Here is a 14,300-nt window from a genome sequence, read left to right as displayed (position 1 = left end):
ATTTTAAAGCTGAATCTTCAGACTGTGTGATTTTTCTTCTCAGTCCCAACCAGTCTAACTGTGATCTGTTTATTTTGCTGTAACCGCGGTGTCGCAGGTTATTAATATTCAATGGGGGTTGTGATCCTCCTTATAACCGATCAGTGCTGTGTAACATCGCTGTAGAAGCAAAGCACGAGACCAGCTGGGACACCAAGCTGTAGAACTTCAGAAAATACTCTCGTTCTGTGGTTAATAAACTTCCTTTAAGGGAATAAGTATAAGCATTTGCACGTCACTCAATTTAAATAATGCTCTTATTTTAAATATTTACGATTCATCTGGTCCGACCTGCTCGATTTTCATACACCGCAGACAAAGTTCAGCTATACAGCTGAAATTAAATTTAGTTTGGCACGTTGGGATTGTACTATTACAAACAGAGCCGTGATGCATGTACTTTTAGATCAGGGTGGGGTTGGGTGCACCGTGGCTTAGTGGTTAGAGTTCGATAGCTGTAGTGTGTGAATCGGGGATTCCCCTGTACCCTGCGAGGGTTTGGTGGCACCCCAAGCCCCCTGGGATAGGCTCCAGGCTCCCTGCGCCCCTGTGTAGGATAAGCAGTACAACAAGCGGATGGATTAGATGGAGGACTGAAGCAGAGTGATGTTGGTGCCTGGAATCAAGTGGACATCTTTTCCATCAATTAAATGATTCCACTGATTGAAGTCTTTCTCCAGAGCTGTGAAACAATACATCTGATTACTTTTGGATAAAACTGATTTACAAGTAAAACTAAAATGTAAGTGCATACCTAATTGGTGAAGTGATGGCTCTGTGTGTGTGAGAATCTAGCAATCCTGGGATTTGAACCAACAACCTTGCAGTTACTGGTACAGAACCTCAGCCAGAATGTTCTTTAGTGTAGGTTAAAGTCATGCTGCCCCACAGAAGCACATTTTAAATAATTAGGAGAATACAGCCTAGCGCTGTGTGGATCTGAACTGAAGACCTTACATAGCTAAAGTGTATTATGGGCAACTTCTCAATAAGAATGAAACCCAAGTATGTAGCAGTAGCTAGCTAGTATCTCGACATAGGTTTTAGGTCGTTTGTTAATTTAAAGTCCGCTCTGAAACTATCAGAACTGCAAGGCCAGTTTATTATTAGTGTGTCCTGTACACCAAATACATCTGTGTTCGAGATCAGAAGATGGAGATGAGACGAGAGTTTAGGATTTCAGCTTTTATTTCCTGGTGTTTGCATCTACATGTGATGAATAACAAAACACAGAAGCTTTTGTGTCATACTACCGGATTTTTATGTGAGCAAAAGTATAGGAATGTTGTTATTTACTTTAATATTTGGGTACATATCCCTTTCTTGCAATAACCGCATCAAGTCTGACTCACTGACACCAAACTGCTAGTTTCTTCTTTTGTTGCTTTTCCAGGATTTTACTGCAGTTTTTGTTGTTTTTGTTTACTTTTCCCCCTGATGAAGTCCTGTGTTGAGGTGGAAGTGTGTTTCGGATCGTTGTCTTGCTGCATGATGAAGTTCCTTCTGATTCATTTGGATGCATTTATCTTCTGAATTCATTCTGCTGCTACCATCATGAGTTCCATCATCAATAAAGATTAGTGAGAATATTCCAGAAGCAGCCATGCAAGCCCAAGCCATGACGCTACCTCCACCATGTTCCACACATGAGCTTGTATGTTCTGGATCATGAGCAGATCCTTTCTTTCTCCACACGTTGGCCTTTCCATCACGTTGGTAGAGGTTCATCTTGGTTCCAGAACTTTTGTGGATCATCTGTGTATTTCATTGTGGATTCCAGTCTGGATTTCTGATTCTTACTGCTGATGACTGGTCTGCATCTTGTGGTACGGTCTCTATATTTCTCCTCTCGAAGTCTTCTTCGAACGGTGGATTGTGAGACCTTCCCCCTGCCCTGTGGAGGTTGTTGGTCACTGACTGTTTTGGGGTTTTTCCCTCACAGCTCTCACAATGTTTCTGTTGCTCAGTACACCAGTGGAATGTACTTTTTCAGGACATTCCAAATCGTTATATTGTCTATACCCAATGTTTGTGCAATGCCTCTGATTATGGCTTACTTTTCTCCCATAGACAGCTCTCTGATCTTCATGTTGGTTTATCCTTTTTAACAACAAATGCAGTCTTCACCGGTGAAACAGAAGTCTCAAACCAAGAGTAGATTTTCAGAGCTGTGCGTTTTAATGATCAATCTAACAGGACACACCCGTCAGTCACCTGTTCAAATACAAGCCTACGAATTGGTCTGCTACAGAATGTGTTATGTTCTGTGTCCTTTATCCTACGTATAAACACCAGGAAATAAAAGCTGAAATTCTAAACTCGTCTCATAATCATCTTTTGATCTCGAACCCAAATGTCTTCATTCTACAGCAAAAATGATGAATTGGCCTTGTCGTTGCAAGAGTTCCCGAGAGGACTGTAAATAAGTGTTGTAGGTTTGTTAAAGCAGTATAAATTAGGTATGTTACATAACGAGCAAGCTAAGGCTGTTGAATTCTTAATTCACTAGTATGATCGCTACGTCACTGAACTGGGTGCTGCAAACACAGACCAGTTATGCCCCCTAAATGCCTGTAACCACAACCGTTGGCTTAGAAAGGTGTCTGACTGTACAGTGTGTGTGTGGTAAAAAATGAAGGGTATCAGAATCAGAAAAGTGTTCATAAACGCCAACAACACGACAGTTTAGACAACAAATTCTGACTTGTTAATAAATAAATAAATAAATCACTCCCCTGTTTATCTACCAGATCGTGAGGAGCGTGCTGCAGCCTGACTTTTGTTGTAGGGGTACGGTAGAAGAATTAAGTTAATGTGCCCTAAAAGTACAATTATTTGCCTTATTCTTAATGATGAAAGCTACGTGTAAGCAAAGAGCACGAAAGACACTAAACTGCTGAAAGTATATTCTACGAAAGCATTTCTAACTTACATAAGTGTTGTTGAAGGAATGCTAACGAGGCTCTGTTGCACAAATCCATTGCTATGTGAGGATCGATTTCTCCGTGCAGCTTCAGGATCTTCCCAACCCAGTGACCTGTGAGAAAGGTGAAGTCTGGGAAGCTCTGATGCACAGCTCCCCTACAGAGAAAACGTAAAAAAAAAATGAATTTAGCTATACATTTGCATAAAAAAATTCTTTGCTACTGTAGAATATACTTAGCAGAACTAGCTCTGAACTGTGAATAATTTACGCTCCAAACAGTCATATTACTGACAGGACGGTGATCATCTTTCTTGGAATGACTGCAGAATCTAATTTCTTCATGCGAATTATATTCCCAGCCCACTGGAACTTCTCAGAGTTAATGAAAAATATTGGCTGTTTCACACTTGGAAAGATTTCCTCTTCAAGGGGAAACATCCACGCGTCCAGCGCAATGCCACACCTGTAGGAGAGACGAGCATAATCATCATTTTAAAAACAGTATGTAGAAAGCACTTTTCTTATGTACAACACCTCAAAGTGCAGTGCAATAAAGTAGTAAAATTAAATGATACACAATGTAATAGAATGCACAGGACAAATGAAAAGTTTGTGCCCAGGAGAGTAACTTGATGTGGTCTGCTGCTGTTGTAGCGCATCCACCTCGAGGTCTGGTGGTTTGTGCATACAGAGATGCTTTTCTGCTTTTGTTTTGTTTTTTGTTCACAAATATTTGCTCATCTTTGAAACACTGCCTATTAATAAAGTTGATACACTATCAAGGGCGCACGGTGGCTTAGTGGAGTTTGCATGTTCTCCCCGTGCTGCGGGGGTTTCCTCCTGGTACTCCGGTTTCCTCCCCCAGTCCAAACACATGCATGGTATAGGCTGATTGGCGTGTCCAAAGTGTCTGTAGTGTGTGAATGGGTGTGAGTGTGTATGTGATTATGCCCTGTGATGGACTGGCACCCTGTCCAGGGTGTACCCCGCCTTGTGCCCCATGCTCCCTGGGATAGACTCCAGGTTCCCCGAGACCCTGAAGAAGGAGTAAGCGGTTGAAGATGGATGGATGGATACACTATCAAATTACTATCCTGTAGTAATTGTCCCAATTTAAATTTTAAAAAAGTCACATAAAAAGTTAGTTCACACCTTCAAATCTGTAAAGTGTCAGGTTTTCAGGATTAGGTGCCAGTGATTAGAACCTGCTTATTTAAACCCCTCTCATATCTAGTATCTTGTGTTATTTTATATAACAAATCTTTGTTATTGAGGTGTTTGGTGTCATCATACAGAAGAGTTCTGTAAGACCTTCAGGAAAAGGAGAAGAAAAGAGAGAGAGAAAAAAAAAAAGGTTGTGGATGCCTACGAGTCTGGCAAAGGACTTTTTAAAAAGCTCCAGGACTGACCGTCCCAGCAAATTCAGCCTAAGATCAGACCGTCTGATGCAAAAAGAAGTCTCCAAGAACCAAGAAAATTTCATCACAGGATCTACGAGTGAGTCTCACAGCTGTTGGGGTGAAAGTGCATGCTTCTACAATCAGAAAGAGATTGCACAGATTTGACCTGCGTGGGAGGCGTGTCAGGAAAAAGCTTTTGCAGGACTACAGTTTATCAATGAGCATATAGACAAAGACCAGGCCTTTTGGAATAATTTGCTCTGGACAGACGAATTAAAGATAGAGTTGTTTTCCTACACTAACAGCAGACATGTTTGGTGCAGACCAAAGACAGCTTTTCAGGAGAAACACCTCATACCAACTGTGAAGCACGGTGGTGGAAATGTTATGGTTTGGGGTTGCTTCGCTGCCTCAGGGACTGAAAAGCTGCATTCATTGATTCAATTATGAATTCTGCATCACATCAAAGAGTGCGTGAAGCTAACGTGAGGACATCTATCCAAAAGTTGAACTGAAAGTGGATTTTCAACAGCATGATGATCCTAAGCACACGAGCAAATCCACAAAGGAACGGCTCAAGAAGAAGAAATGGAGCGTTATTGAATGGCCGAGTCAAAGCCCGGATTTGAATCCCATTGAGATGTTGTGGGGGGATGTGAAACGTGCAGAACATGCAAGAAAACCCTCAAAGATCTTACAACTGGAAGAATTTCATGTAAGAGTGGTCAAGAATTCCAGCAAGCCTGGTGGACAATTATACAGAACACCTAGAAGAAGTTATTTCTGCTAAAGGGATGCTAGCTTCTGAGGCCAAGGGTGTACTTACTTTTCCACAGAAGAATCACATCTATCGATATTTCTGTTGAATAAATAATTTTAAAAAGTGAATTTTCCTTGTGCTTTTGTTCAAGTATATCGACGTCATTAACAGGCACTGTTTCAAAGAGGATCAGATGTTTACTCGTCCAACTATGTAAAAAAAAAAAAAAAAAAAAAAAAACACCATATCCATCGGGTGTACTTCCCCCCCCACACACACACTATTGACTGATACAAGAGATAGTTGACATTTTATGGTAAAATGTGCATAAATACAGAAACACAAACATAGAAATGAAAAATGAACCATGTATAAAAAATAAATCGATAAACAATTCAAACGAGGTAACCATGAATACCAGAATATGAACTTTTCAATCAAATGCCAAGTTAATAAAGATATTAATTTGACATTTTCAGCCACTTTAAAAAAAAAAAAAGTATTGATCTTAACTGAGTAATGAAAACGGGGGCAAGTTCCACAGTTTTGAAACAAAGTAGGAACAAAAGGGGGGCCTCTCCCCGCGTCTGTACTTTACACAGGGGGTTTTAAGAAGGCTGACATTAGCGGCTCTCGGGTCACGTGCTGAGGTACAGATGGAAAAACATTCAGTGAGGTACACGGGTGCTAAGCCATTAAAGCCATTAAGAGCTTTAAAACATGTCAAAGCATTGTGAAATCTATTCTGGAAGACACTGGTAACCAGCAGCAGCTCGTGACCACACGTTTTAGCGGTGAAGGCTAACGTTAGTCAGGACATAGCCTCAAACAAAATGAAGTCGAGGTAACTCACTGGTAACCCTCGACCATGGGTAGAGTTTGACAAAAACAACAACAAAAAGCCAGTACAGTGTTGGAAGAACACCCTGTGGACAGATGACGGGAAGAGAAGAGCATGTAGAAGGAAAGGAAGTGCTCATGGTCTGAAGCGTGCCACCTCATGTTATAGTGTGGTAGTGACGGTGGAACTGGTTCACTTGTATTTATTGATGATGCGACTGCTGACGCAAGCGGCGGGAAGAATTCTGACGTGTACCAGGGCCACATTACCTGCTCACGTTCAGCCAAACGCTTCACGACTGGCCAGACGGTGCTTCAGAGTGCAGACGAATGACCTGAAGCTTACTCGGAAAGCAACCCAAGACTTCTTTAAGGCAAAGAAGTGCAATGTTCTGCAGCGGCCGTGTCAGTCACCTGCCCTGAATCTATATCATTTCACTTGCTGAAGACAAAACGCCCCAAGAACAAGCAAGACGTGAAGACCGCTGCAGTAAAGACCTGGCAGAGCATCACCAGGGAATAAACCCAGCGTCTGGTGATAGATAGTTTGTCCAATTACTTTTGGACCCTTAAACTTTTTTTTTTTTTAAGCACTGCTTTTGAGGCAACCGGGTGCTAAAATGTTTAACTTTATTTGTGAGTGAGATGTGTACAAATAAGACACCAGTTACAGTTCAGGAACACGTGTGGTTTTCAGAACGAGATTACGTCCGTGTCGTCTCGTGTGGTTAGAGTGTTGTTCGATGTAGCACCGTGATCCCGGAGGAACGTCGTTTCATTTCACTGTACCAGCTGTATATGGTTGAAATGACAATAAAACCACTTGAACTAATATATATATATATATAAATTAGGAAATGTTGAGATTTGACCACGTGAAGGTTTTTCCAGACCTTAACATCTAATTTAAATCTGATTTAAATGATGCTAAAAGTGACTGATTTATCTGCTGGAAATGTCCTACACTAGAGTGTATGATCTATCTTATGAATTTAATGACGTGTGATGATCCGGTGAACACGTTAAGACCCTCTTACGTTAGGAATACTTACTTAAATTTGACTTCCTTACACAAACACTCGATCACTGTGGCCCCACCAAAGGAGTGGCCCATGACTGCTATTCTACACATGTCCATACAGTTCTGTAAAGAAGCATACAAAGCACTGTACTGTAAAAACTGTTGGGGATTTTTCATCATTTATGCTCTGATTACGTAAACATATCGAAGGACACGCTCGTGTTTGTAGATGAAGGCTTTTTCTCTGTAATCACCTTCAGTTTTGACCAGTCAAATTCAGACAGCAAGACATTTTCCACAGACTTTCCTGAATTGATGTCAATCAGAAGATCCAAAGCTCTGATGCACTCATCTGCCCTTTGTTTCACCTGAAGAAAATTCAATAAAACGAATATATTATAGCTTACAGTGCCGTCCACTAATATCGGCACCCTTATAATACAACTAATATTGAAGGCTGTGAAAAAGCGTCTTTATTGTTGAACCTTTTGATCTTTTGTTTAAAAAAAATAAATAAATTTTAAAGTCACAAAAATAGTCTGCTCTCACGATATCAAACAATTACAAACACAACACAGGTTTAACAAAAAAATATCTTTGGTAAATATAGGTATGCAACAATTATTGGCACCCTTTTAGTCAATACTTTGTGCTAGCTCCCTTTGCCAAGATAACAACTCGGAGTCTTCTCCTTTAATATATTTTTTACAGTAACAATAATATGGGGAGTCTCTCACTTGATTGCTTCTTAGAAGTAATTCACTCTCGCCTGTTTTTAGTGGTCTGTAGTACATCCACTCTTCCACCAAATTATCGGACACAGGCCGGAACGTTTCCCGTGGCGCGTGATGGCTTTGTTTCGTTTCAGACTTCTCTTTGTAGTAGAAGGTTGCGGAAGCTGATTCATCTCTGATTTTAGAAAAAAATTTAAAAAGGGAAATTGGAAAAGGATGAACGTTTGCTTTAATCTGAAATTAATAAATATAATTCATTTGCCGATTTTAAATTCACATTCAATGGGGGGGGGTCATATTGACGTTCTAATATTCCTCAGTTAAAGGAGGAGGCAACCCGCTAGCTCAAACGTCACGAGAATCCCATCTGTGTGGGGTTTCTACGCATGCTCTCCTCACGTCCATGCGGGTTTCTTCCAGGTCCTCCGGTTTCCTCCCACCTCCCAAAAACATGGTGTCCCATCCAGTGTGCGTATTCCCGCCTTGTGCCCAGTGTTCCCAGGCCCCTGACCAGGATATAGTGGATACTGAAGATGAATGAATGAATGAAAGAAAGTAAGTACCCTGGTAATTGTGTAATAACGTCTCAAATGAACCGAAGCTGCTTGTAGTGCCTGATTCAGTTTTTTTTTTTTTAAACTTCTTGAAGTGCTTAAAAGGTGCGCAAAATTCTAGAAATCCATTTAATATATGGTCTATAACGTGTTACAAAATACATTTCCCCACAAACTCACACCCACAGAGACCTCAACGCTTGCACCGGACACCCTGTGACGTCGCTGAACACAAAACTATTCTTCACGAACCCCAACATGCCGTAGTGTCAACAGCGTCCCACTGAGTGAATGACCGTGTTTAAGTCCTGGTTTAAAAAACAAAAACAAACCCTACCTGTGTTCCACTGCGGCAACAATAAAGCCCTGTGAGGCCAACTCGACGCATATTGCTGAATACAGTGTCCTGTGAAACACACCACAGAAGATCACAAGGGACTGCAGACCACAGTTCAGACACTCGTGGACACGTCGACGTTTGTCTCTGTGCGCAACATTTTAAATTTTAACACTAAAGACATTTCAAGATGTTAAAGATGACCTTTAACAAGTAAAATGCTGCCCCAAAAAGACAGGTACATACAGTCCCCCTCTGAACGTATTGGAACGGCGAGGCCAATTCGTTTGTTGACGTTATACACTGGGTTTCAGATCAAAACATGAATACGAGACAATAGCTCAGATTTCGTACTACTAGACATGTTAAACAACCGTAACCGTTTCAGTACATCTAGAGGAGCCTATATATAGCTTCTAGCAAAATATGCTCATTTTATCATAAGAATTACTATACCTGCACATGCCTCGCTTGGACTACTGTGAATTAAATGTACCTGAATGCTCCCAGACCATGAGAGAAAATAACGACTGGGTATTTTCCATCTGGTTTAAAAGAGGCGTTCCATGCTGCTGGGATTTTGTAAGACCCTTTTGAAGAAAGAAGAAAAGTTGTTCAATCATTTTTAAAGAACTTCTTAGATATGTATACAGTGGCATAGCCAGGAATTCATTTCATGTCATCTTAATAACATTGCAATACCTTTATGACAGTTCTTCATGACGGAAATAATAGTTTGTCATAATAAATATCCTAGTAATACGGGGGGAAAAAATGACGATTTATCGTTTATAAACTTTCTTTGTCCTTCTCCCATACCTCATCGTTTGATGTCTGAGACAGTAAAATATGGAACTGTAATGATGACGGTCTTTTATGAGCAACGGTATAGCACAAAATAAAAAGTTATTACACATAATTGGCTGATTAGATAACGGCATCGAATGCGCAGGGTTCCTATTAAAGTGGCCAGTATATAAGAATTCATGAAAGAACTGCAGTGGATTATGGATATTCATTTTGATGCAGTACAATGAAGAAACCCCTTTTATATGCAGTTTGTGTCCAGACCTTTGGCCGGCAGAGTCAAAGTCTCTCTCTCTCATAATCTAGGTATATCAGCAGACTAGATAGAGTGTATGTGTAAGTTTATATACACACACATGATGATCTATACGCTGAATATACGCAGCAACTGATCTACGTCAGTAACAAGTCTTCTCAATACATGAACGTGTTAATTATCGGTGTCTGAACAAGGAGCTTACCAAACAGGAAGTTAAAAATCCGTTCGCTCAATGCTCGGCTCATTTTCATGAAGTCCGCGAGGCCGTTGAAGTACTCTCTGCATGGGATCCAGTTCAGCTCATCTGAACCCTCTTCAGCTTGGCATGGGTAGTAAAGTCTGAAGAAGGTTCCCTGTGAATGCATGAATATCTGTTTTGAAAGGTAATCCAGTCATGTACACTATATGGCCGAAAGTATGTGGACCCCTGACCATCATACCCAGACTTGGTCACTCTTTTATAATAAGATCGACTGTTCTGCGAAGGCTTTCCACTAGATTTTGGGGTGTTCATTCAGCTACGAAAGCATTAGTGAGGTCAGGCACTGATGGCGTACAAGAAGGCATAGTACACACCAATTTATCCCAAAAGGTGTTCAGTGGAGTTGAGGTCAGGGCTCGAGTTCTTCCACCTTCTTCCAACCTTAACACACCATGTCTTCATGGAGCTCGCTTTATGCACAGGGGTATTGTCAATGTTTCAGTGAAGGGAAATCTTACAGCATACAAAACATTCTAGATGATTTGTGGCAGCGGTTTGGGGAAGATCCACATGTGGGGGCAATGACCTGGTGTCCATGTACTTTTGGCAATATACTGTAGGTAAGCGGTTGAGGGTTAAGGGACTTGTTCAACAATAGATCTCTCATAATGCTTCTGATAGGGTTCCCCCAGTTTTGGGAAAACAACCCCAAATGAACATTAGGAATTTTCTGCCACCCCAAGCCTTGAACACCCTATAATTTAGGACTATGATAACATTTGAAGATAAAATAAGTACACCCCATGGAAACTGATGGCTTTTTCTGGCATATTTGGACAAGAAAACCTTTGATCATCAGAAAGAGTTGTTGAAGCTCATCGTGGTGGAAAAGGTCACAAAACCATCTCTAAAGCGTTTGGACTCCACCAATCCACAGTCAGACAGATCGTGTACAAATGGAGGAAATTTACCACCATTGTTCCCCTCCCCAGGAGTGGAGACCAACAAAGATCACTCCAAGAGAAAGACGTGTAATAGTCTCCGAGGTCACAAAGGAACGCAGGTAACTTCTAACCAACTAAAGTCCTCTCTCACATCGGCTGATGTTAATGTTCATGAGTCCACCATCAGGAGAACACTGAACAACAACGGTGTGCATGGCAGGGTTACAAGGAGAAAGTCACTGCTCTCCAAAAAGAACACTGCTGCCTGTCTGCAGTTTGCTAAAGATCACATGGACGAGCCAGAAGTCTAATGGAAAATGTTTTGTGGAAGGATGAGAACAATATAGAACTTTTTGGTTTAAATGAGAAGCGTTATGTTTGGAGAAAGGAAAACACTGCATTCCAGCATAAGAACCTTATCCCATCTGTGAAACATGGTGGTGGTAGTGTCAGGGTTTGGGACTCATTGATTCTGAATTATACCAGCGAATTCTAAAGGAGAATATCAGAACATGAGTCCATGAACTGAATCTGAAGAGAAAGTGGGTCATGCAGCGAGACAACGATCCTAAACACACGAGTCGTTCTACCAAAGAACAGTTAAAGAAGAATAAAGTTCATGTTTTGGAACGTCCAAGTCAAAGTCCTGACCTTAATCCAGTAGAAATGTTCTATGTTCCTCCAAACTGATGTGCAGGACTGATCAACAGTTACCGGTAACGTTTAGCCACAGTTATGTGTATATCAGTAAAAGTAGGGTAGACATACTTTTGCCACTCACAGATATGTAATACTGGAAGCACGTATGGGTGTGATGGACAGGTGTCCACAAACTTTTGGTCATGTTGTCTATGCAATACATAAAGGAATTAGTGAATTTTGGTGGGAAAGTCAGATGGTTGTGCACACGGTCTCAAATCAAATGAACAAACAAATGAATGAAAGAACGAAGGAGAGCTGAACGAGTGAATGAACGAGGTGTTTCATAAAGGAACCCGTGACTGCCTGCCCATCCTTGTTCAGAACTCATTTGCATTTTAAAGCAGGAAGTGTTGCAGAGCTATTCACTTACCTGTATTGTGTGGCCCACCATTAAGTCTGTGGATCCCACCTGGTGTGGTCCTTTTCCTCGAGGAATTCCCAAGCTGTTCTGCCCCACTGAATTCCCCATTTAAGCAAATGTTGGGTGTTTCCACAAATCTCCCCAATGTGATTTTCTATTATCAGAAGAAAACAAAGTTTATCACACAACAGTCAATATATTGAGATATTGAGGCTATTTCCTTTATCACAGTTCATTCATCAATGCTCAAACACTGAGCATCATGTGCTTGTTTTTATGGCTGCTTGGTGTAACGGTCTCATATAGCGGCAGTGTTACAAGGACACGGTTCATGCTGTAGCAGGTTGGAGTTTTGAGGTTTGAGTACACAGGATTAGGGGCGCTGTTACGCAACAGATAGTGCTAGTGCCGGACAGCTCTGAGGTCCTGGTTCAATCACTGTCTGTGCTGTTATACCTTCTCCCTTCTGCCCATATGGGTTCTCTGGTTTCCTCCCATGTCCCAAATACATATTGGAGTCGGTATGCTAAATTTCTCATTGGTGTGAGTGTGTGTGTGTATATATATATATATATATATATATATATATATATATATATATATATATATATATATATATATATATATATTTGTGTGTGTGTGTGTGTGTGTGTGTGTGTATGTATGTGTGTGTATTTTGTAATGTATCGAAAAGATATACTTTAAGTTTTGGTTGTGACTTTTTTTTTTTAAATCTCGTTTATAAAAGACACAGCGCGTGTTTCACACAGACCTGGCAACCCATTCCCTCCGAAGGGTGAATAATACAGTACAGATTCGGGGCAATTGCTCAACACACCAGTCAGATTACACACCACGTTTATTTAAGTACATAAATGTTAACGTCCCTCAGTTACTTTAAGAGAAACACCAGACTGTGTGACAGTATAATATCAACAACATTAAAACTAACACTGTTAACTTTCAGCACACATACAGTTAGTGTAAAAGTAAGAGAATAACTGTTTCCCCTTAACCAACTTTTAGTCAAAGGTTTATCCTTCATCCTCCAGACAGTCTGACATGGAAGATCAGTGTTTAAAAAGCTTTACCTGCTGCTGGAATGAACCCAGTCGTGTATCTTCTTGATCAGGATTACAATCAGTGTGGAACTCAGGTGCTTCCTATACATCCAGTTCTGCAGACCTGTTGGTTTTTTTTTTTAACTTCCGGGTTCTGCACAACGGAAGTGGGTGTAGGGAAGACAGCAGCGGTATTGTCAGAAGAATGAACACGTTGATCCACCTTTACATGCTCCACACACATCTGACACTGCTGTGTTCGGCAGACCTCGGAAGTGGTACATCGTAGCTCGGAATGACGTCATCCTCGACCTCCGTGCATCCGAGCTACAAAGTGCGAGCGACAAAAGTTCGTGTTTTGTTAGCAACATGCTAACCGCGACCATGACGTGACGTGTAGCCCGTACTGTCTCAGAACGTCGGTGTGTTTGCTTCGTCTAAGGAGAACCTCTGCACATGTATTTAAAGGTAAGACGTGCGACTGTGTTTATTCTCCACGCTGCGCGCAGCCATGTTGATTTGACGTCACTTCCTGAACTCAGAGTCGAGAAGACCATCCCAAGTTTCTGAGGAGGAATTCTCGAGTTGAGGGTTTCTTTCTTCTAAGGCTGCAGTAGCTCACACGTGAAAGAAGCTTTGAGACACTTGTTTAGGTTTGTGTGAGTAGTAGTTTAGTAGTTTATTGCTGTGGGTTTGTTTGGTTGAGAGTCTGGATGATACATGGACTCCGATCAGCCATAACATTAAAACCACCTGCCTAATAATGTGCGTGTGTGTTGCAATAAAACAGCTCTGAGATGTCGAGGCATGGACTCCAGAAGACCTCTGAAGGTGTGCTGTGGGATCTGGCACCAAGATGTTCGCAGCAGATCCTTTACATCCTGTAAGTTGTGAGGCGGGGCCTCCGTGGATCGGACTCGTTTGTCCAGAACGTCTCACAGACGCTCGATCGGATTGAGATCTGGGGAATTCGGAGGCCGAGTCAACACCTTGGGTGCTTCTCATGTTTTATTTGTCCATCCTCATTTCCTTTCCTTGCATCTTAGCTCCACCCCCTTAGGATGTGAGAGAAGGACACGAGGATGAGATGCGAGGAGAAAGGAACCGAATATCCTCGCTGTCTCAAGCGTCACTTCAAAGCGACATCAGTGAATGCTGACCGTGCTCAGCTGGATGACCTCCCTGCGCTTCAGCGATCTACCGTTACGCTTGTTTTTGTTTTTGTTTTTTGATGTGCTGTTCTTGGAGTTCGGTTAATAACAACATTCTTAATAAAGCAAAATGTACTGATGGTATGTGAAATGTCTGAGTTATTCAACAACAAATTAATGAACAATACGTAGCTATCGCATC

General features: G+C 41.4%; 1 protein-coding gene and 1 long non-coding RNA gene across 2 annotated transcripts; one reads left to right on the top strand and one right to left on the bottom strand.

Annotated features, from left to right (window-relative positions):
* Window positions 1-39: 39 nt before the first annotated feature.
* On the bottom strand, window positions 40-13,463 carry pla2g7 (phospholipase A2, group VII (platelet-activating factor acetylhydrolase, plasma)). The gene is made up of 11 exons (XM_017456279.3): window positions 12,978-13,463; window positions 11,896-12,040; window positions 9,880-10,030; window positions 9,108-9,201; window positions 8,612-8,680; window positions 7,724-7,895; window positions 7,241-7,354; window positions 7,018-7,109; window positions 3,258-3,428; window positions 2,972-3,120; window positions 40-721 (listed from the first exon to the last, which is right to left on the bottom strand). Exons 2-11 carry the CDS (start codon window positions 11,992-11,994, stop codon window positions 621-623), a joined length of 1,212 nt encoding a protein of 403 aa, XP_017311768.1. The 5' UTR covers window positions 11,995-12,040; window positions 12,978-13,463; the 3' UTR covers window positions 40-620.
* On the top strand, window positions 13,453-14,238 carry LOC128629138 (uncharacterized). The gene is made up of 2 exons (XR_008393431.1): window positions 13,453-13,600; window positions 13,738-14,238. It is a non-coding gene; the product is annotated as an uncharacterized LOC128629138 (long non-coding RNA).
* Window positions 14,239-14,300: the final 62 nt, after the last annotated feature.

The sequence above is a fragment of the Ictalurus punctatus genome, chromosome 25, assembly GCF_001660625.3.
Source record: "Ictalurus punctatus breed USDA103 chromosome 25, Coco_2.0, whole genome shotgun sequence".
In the NCBI taxonomy this organism is placed as follows: domain Eukaryota; kingdom Metazoa; phylum Chordata; class Actinopteri; order Siluriformes; family Ictaluridae; genus Ictalurus; species Ictalurus punctatus.
This window is presented reverse-complemented; position numbering and strand designations above follow the sequence as displayed.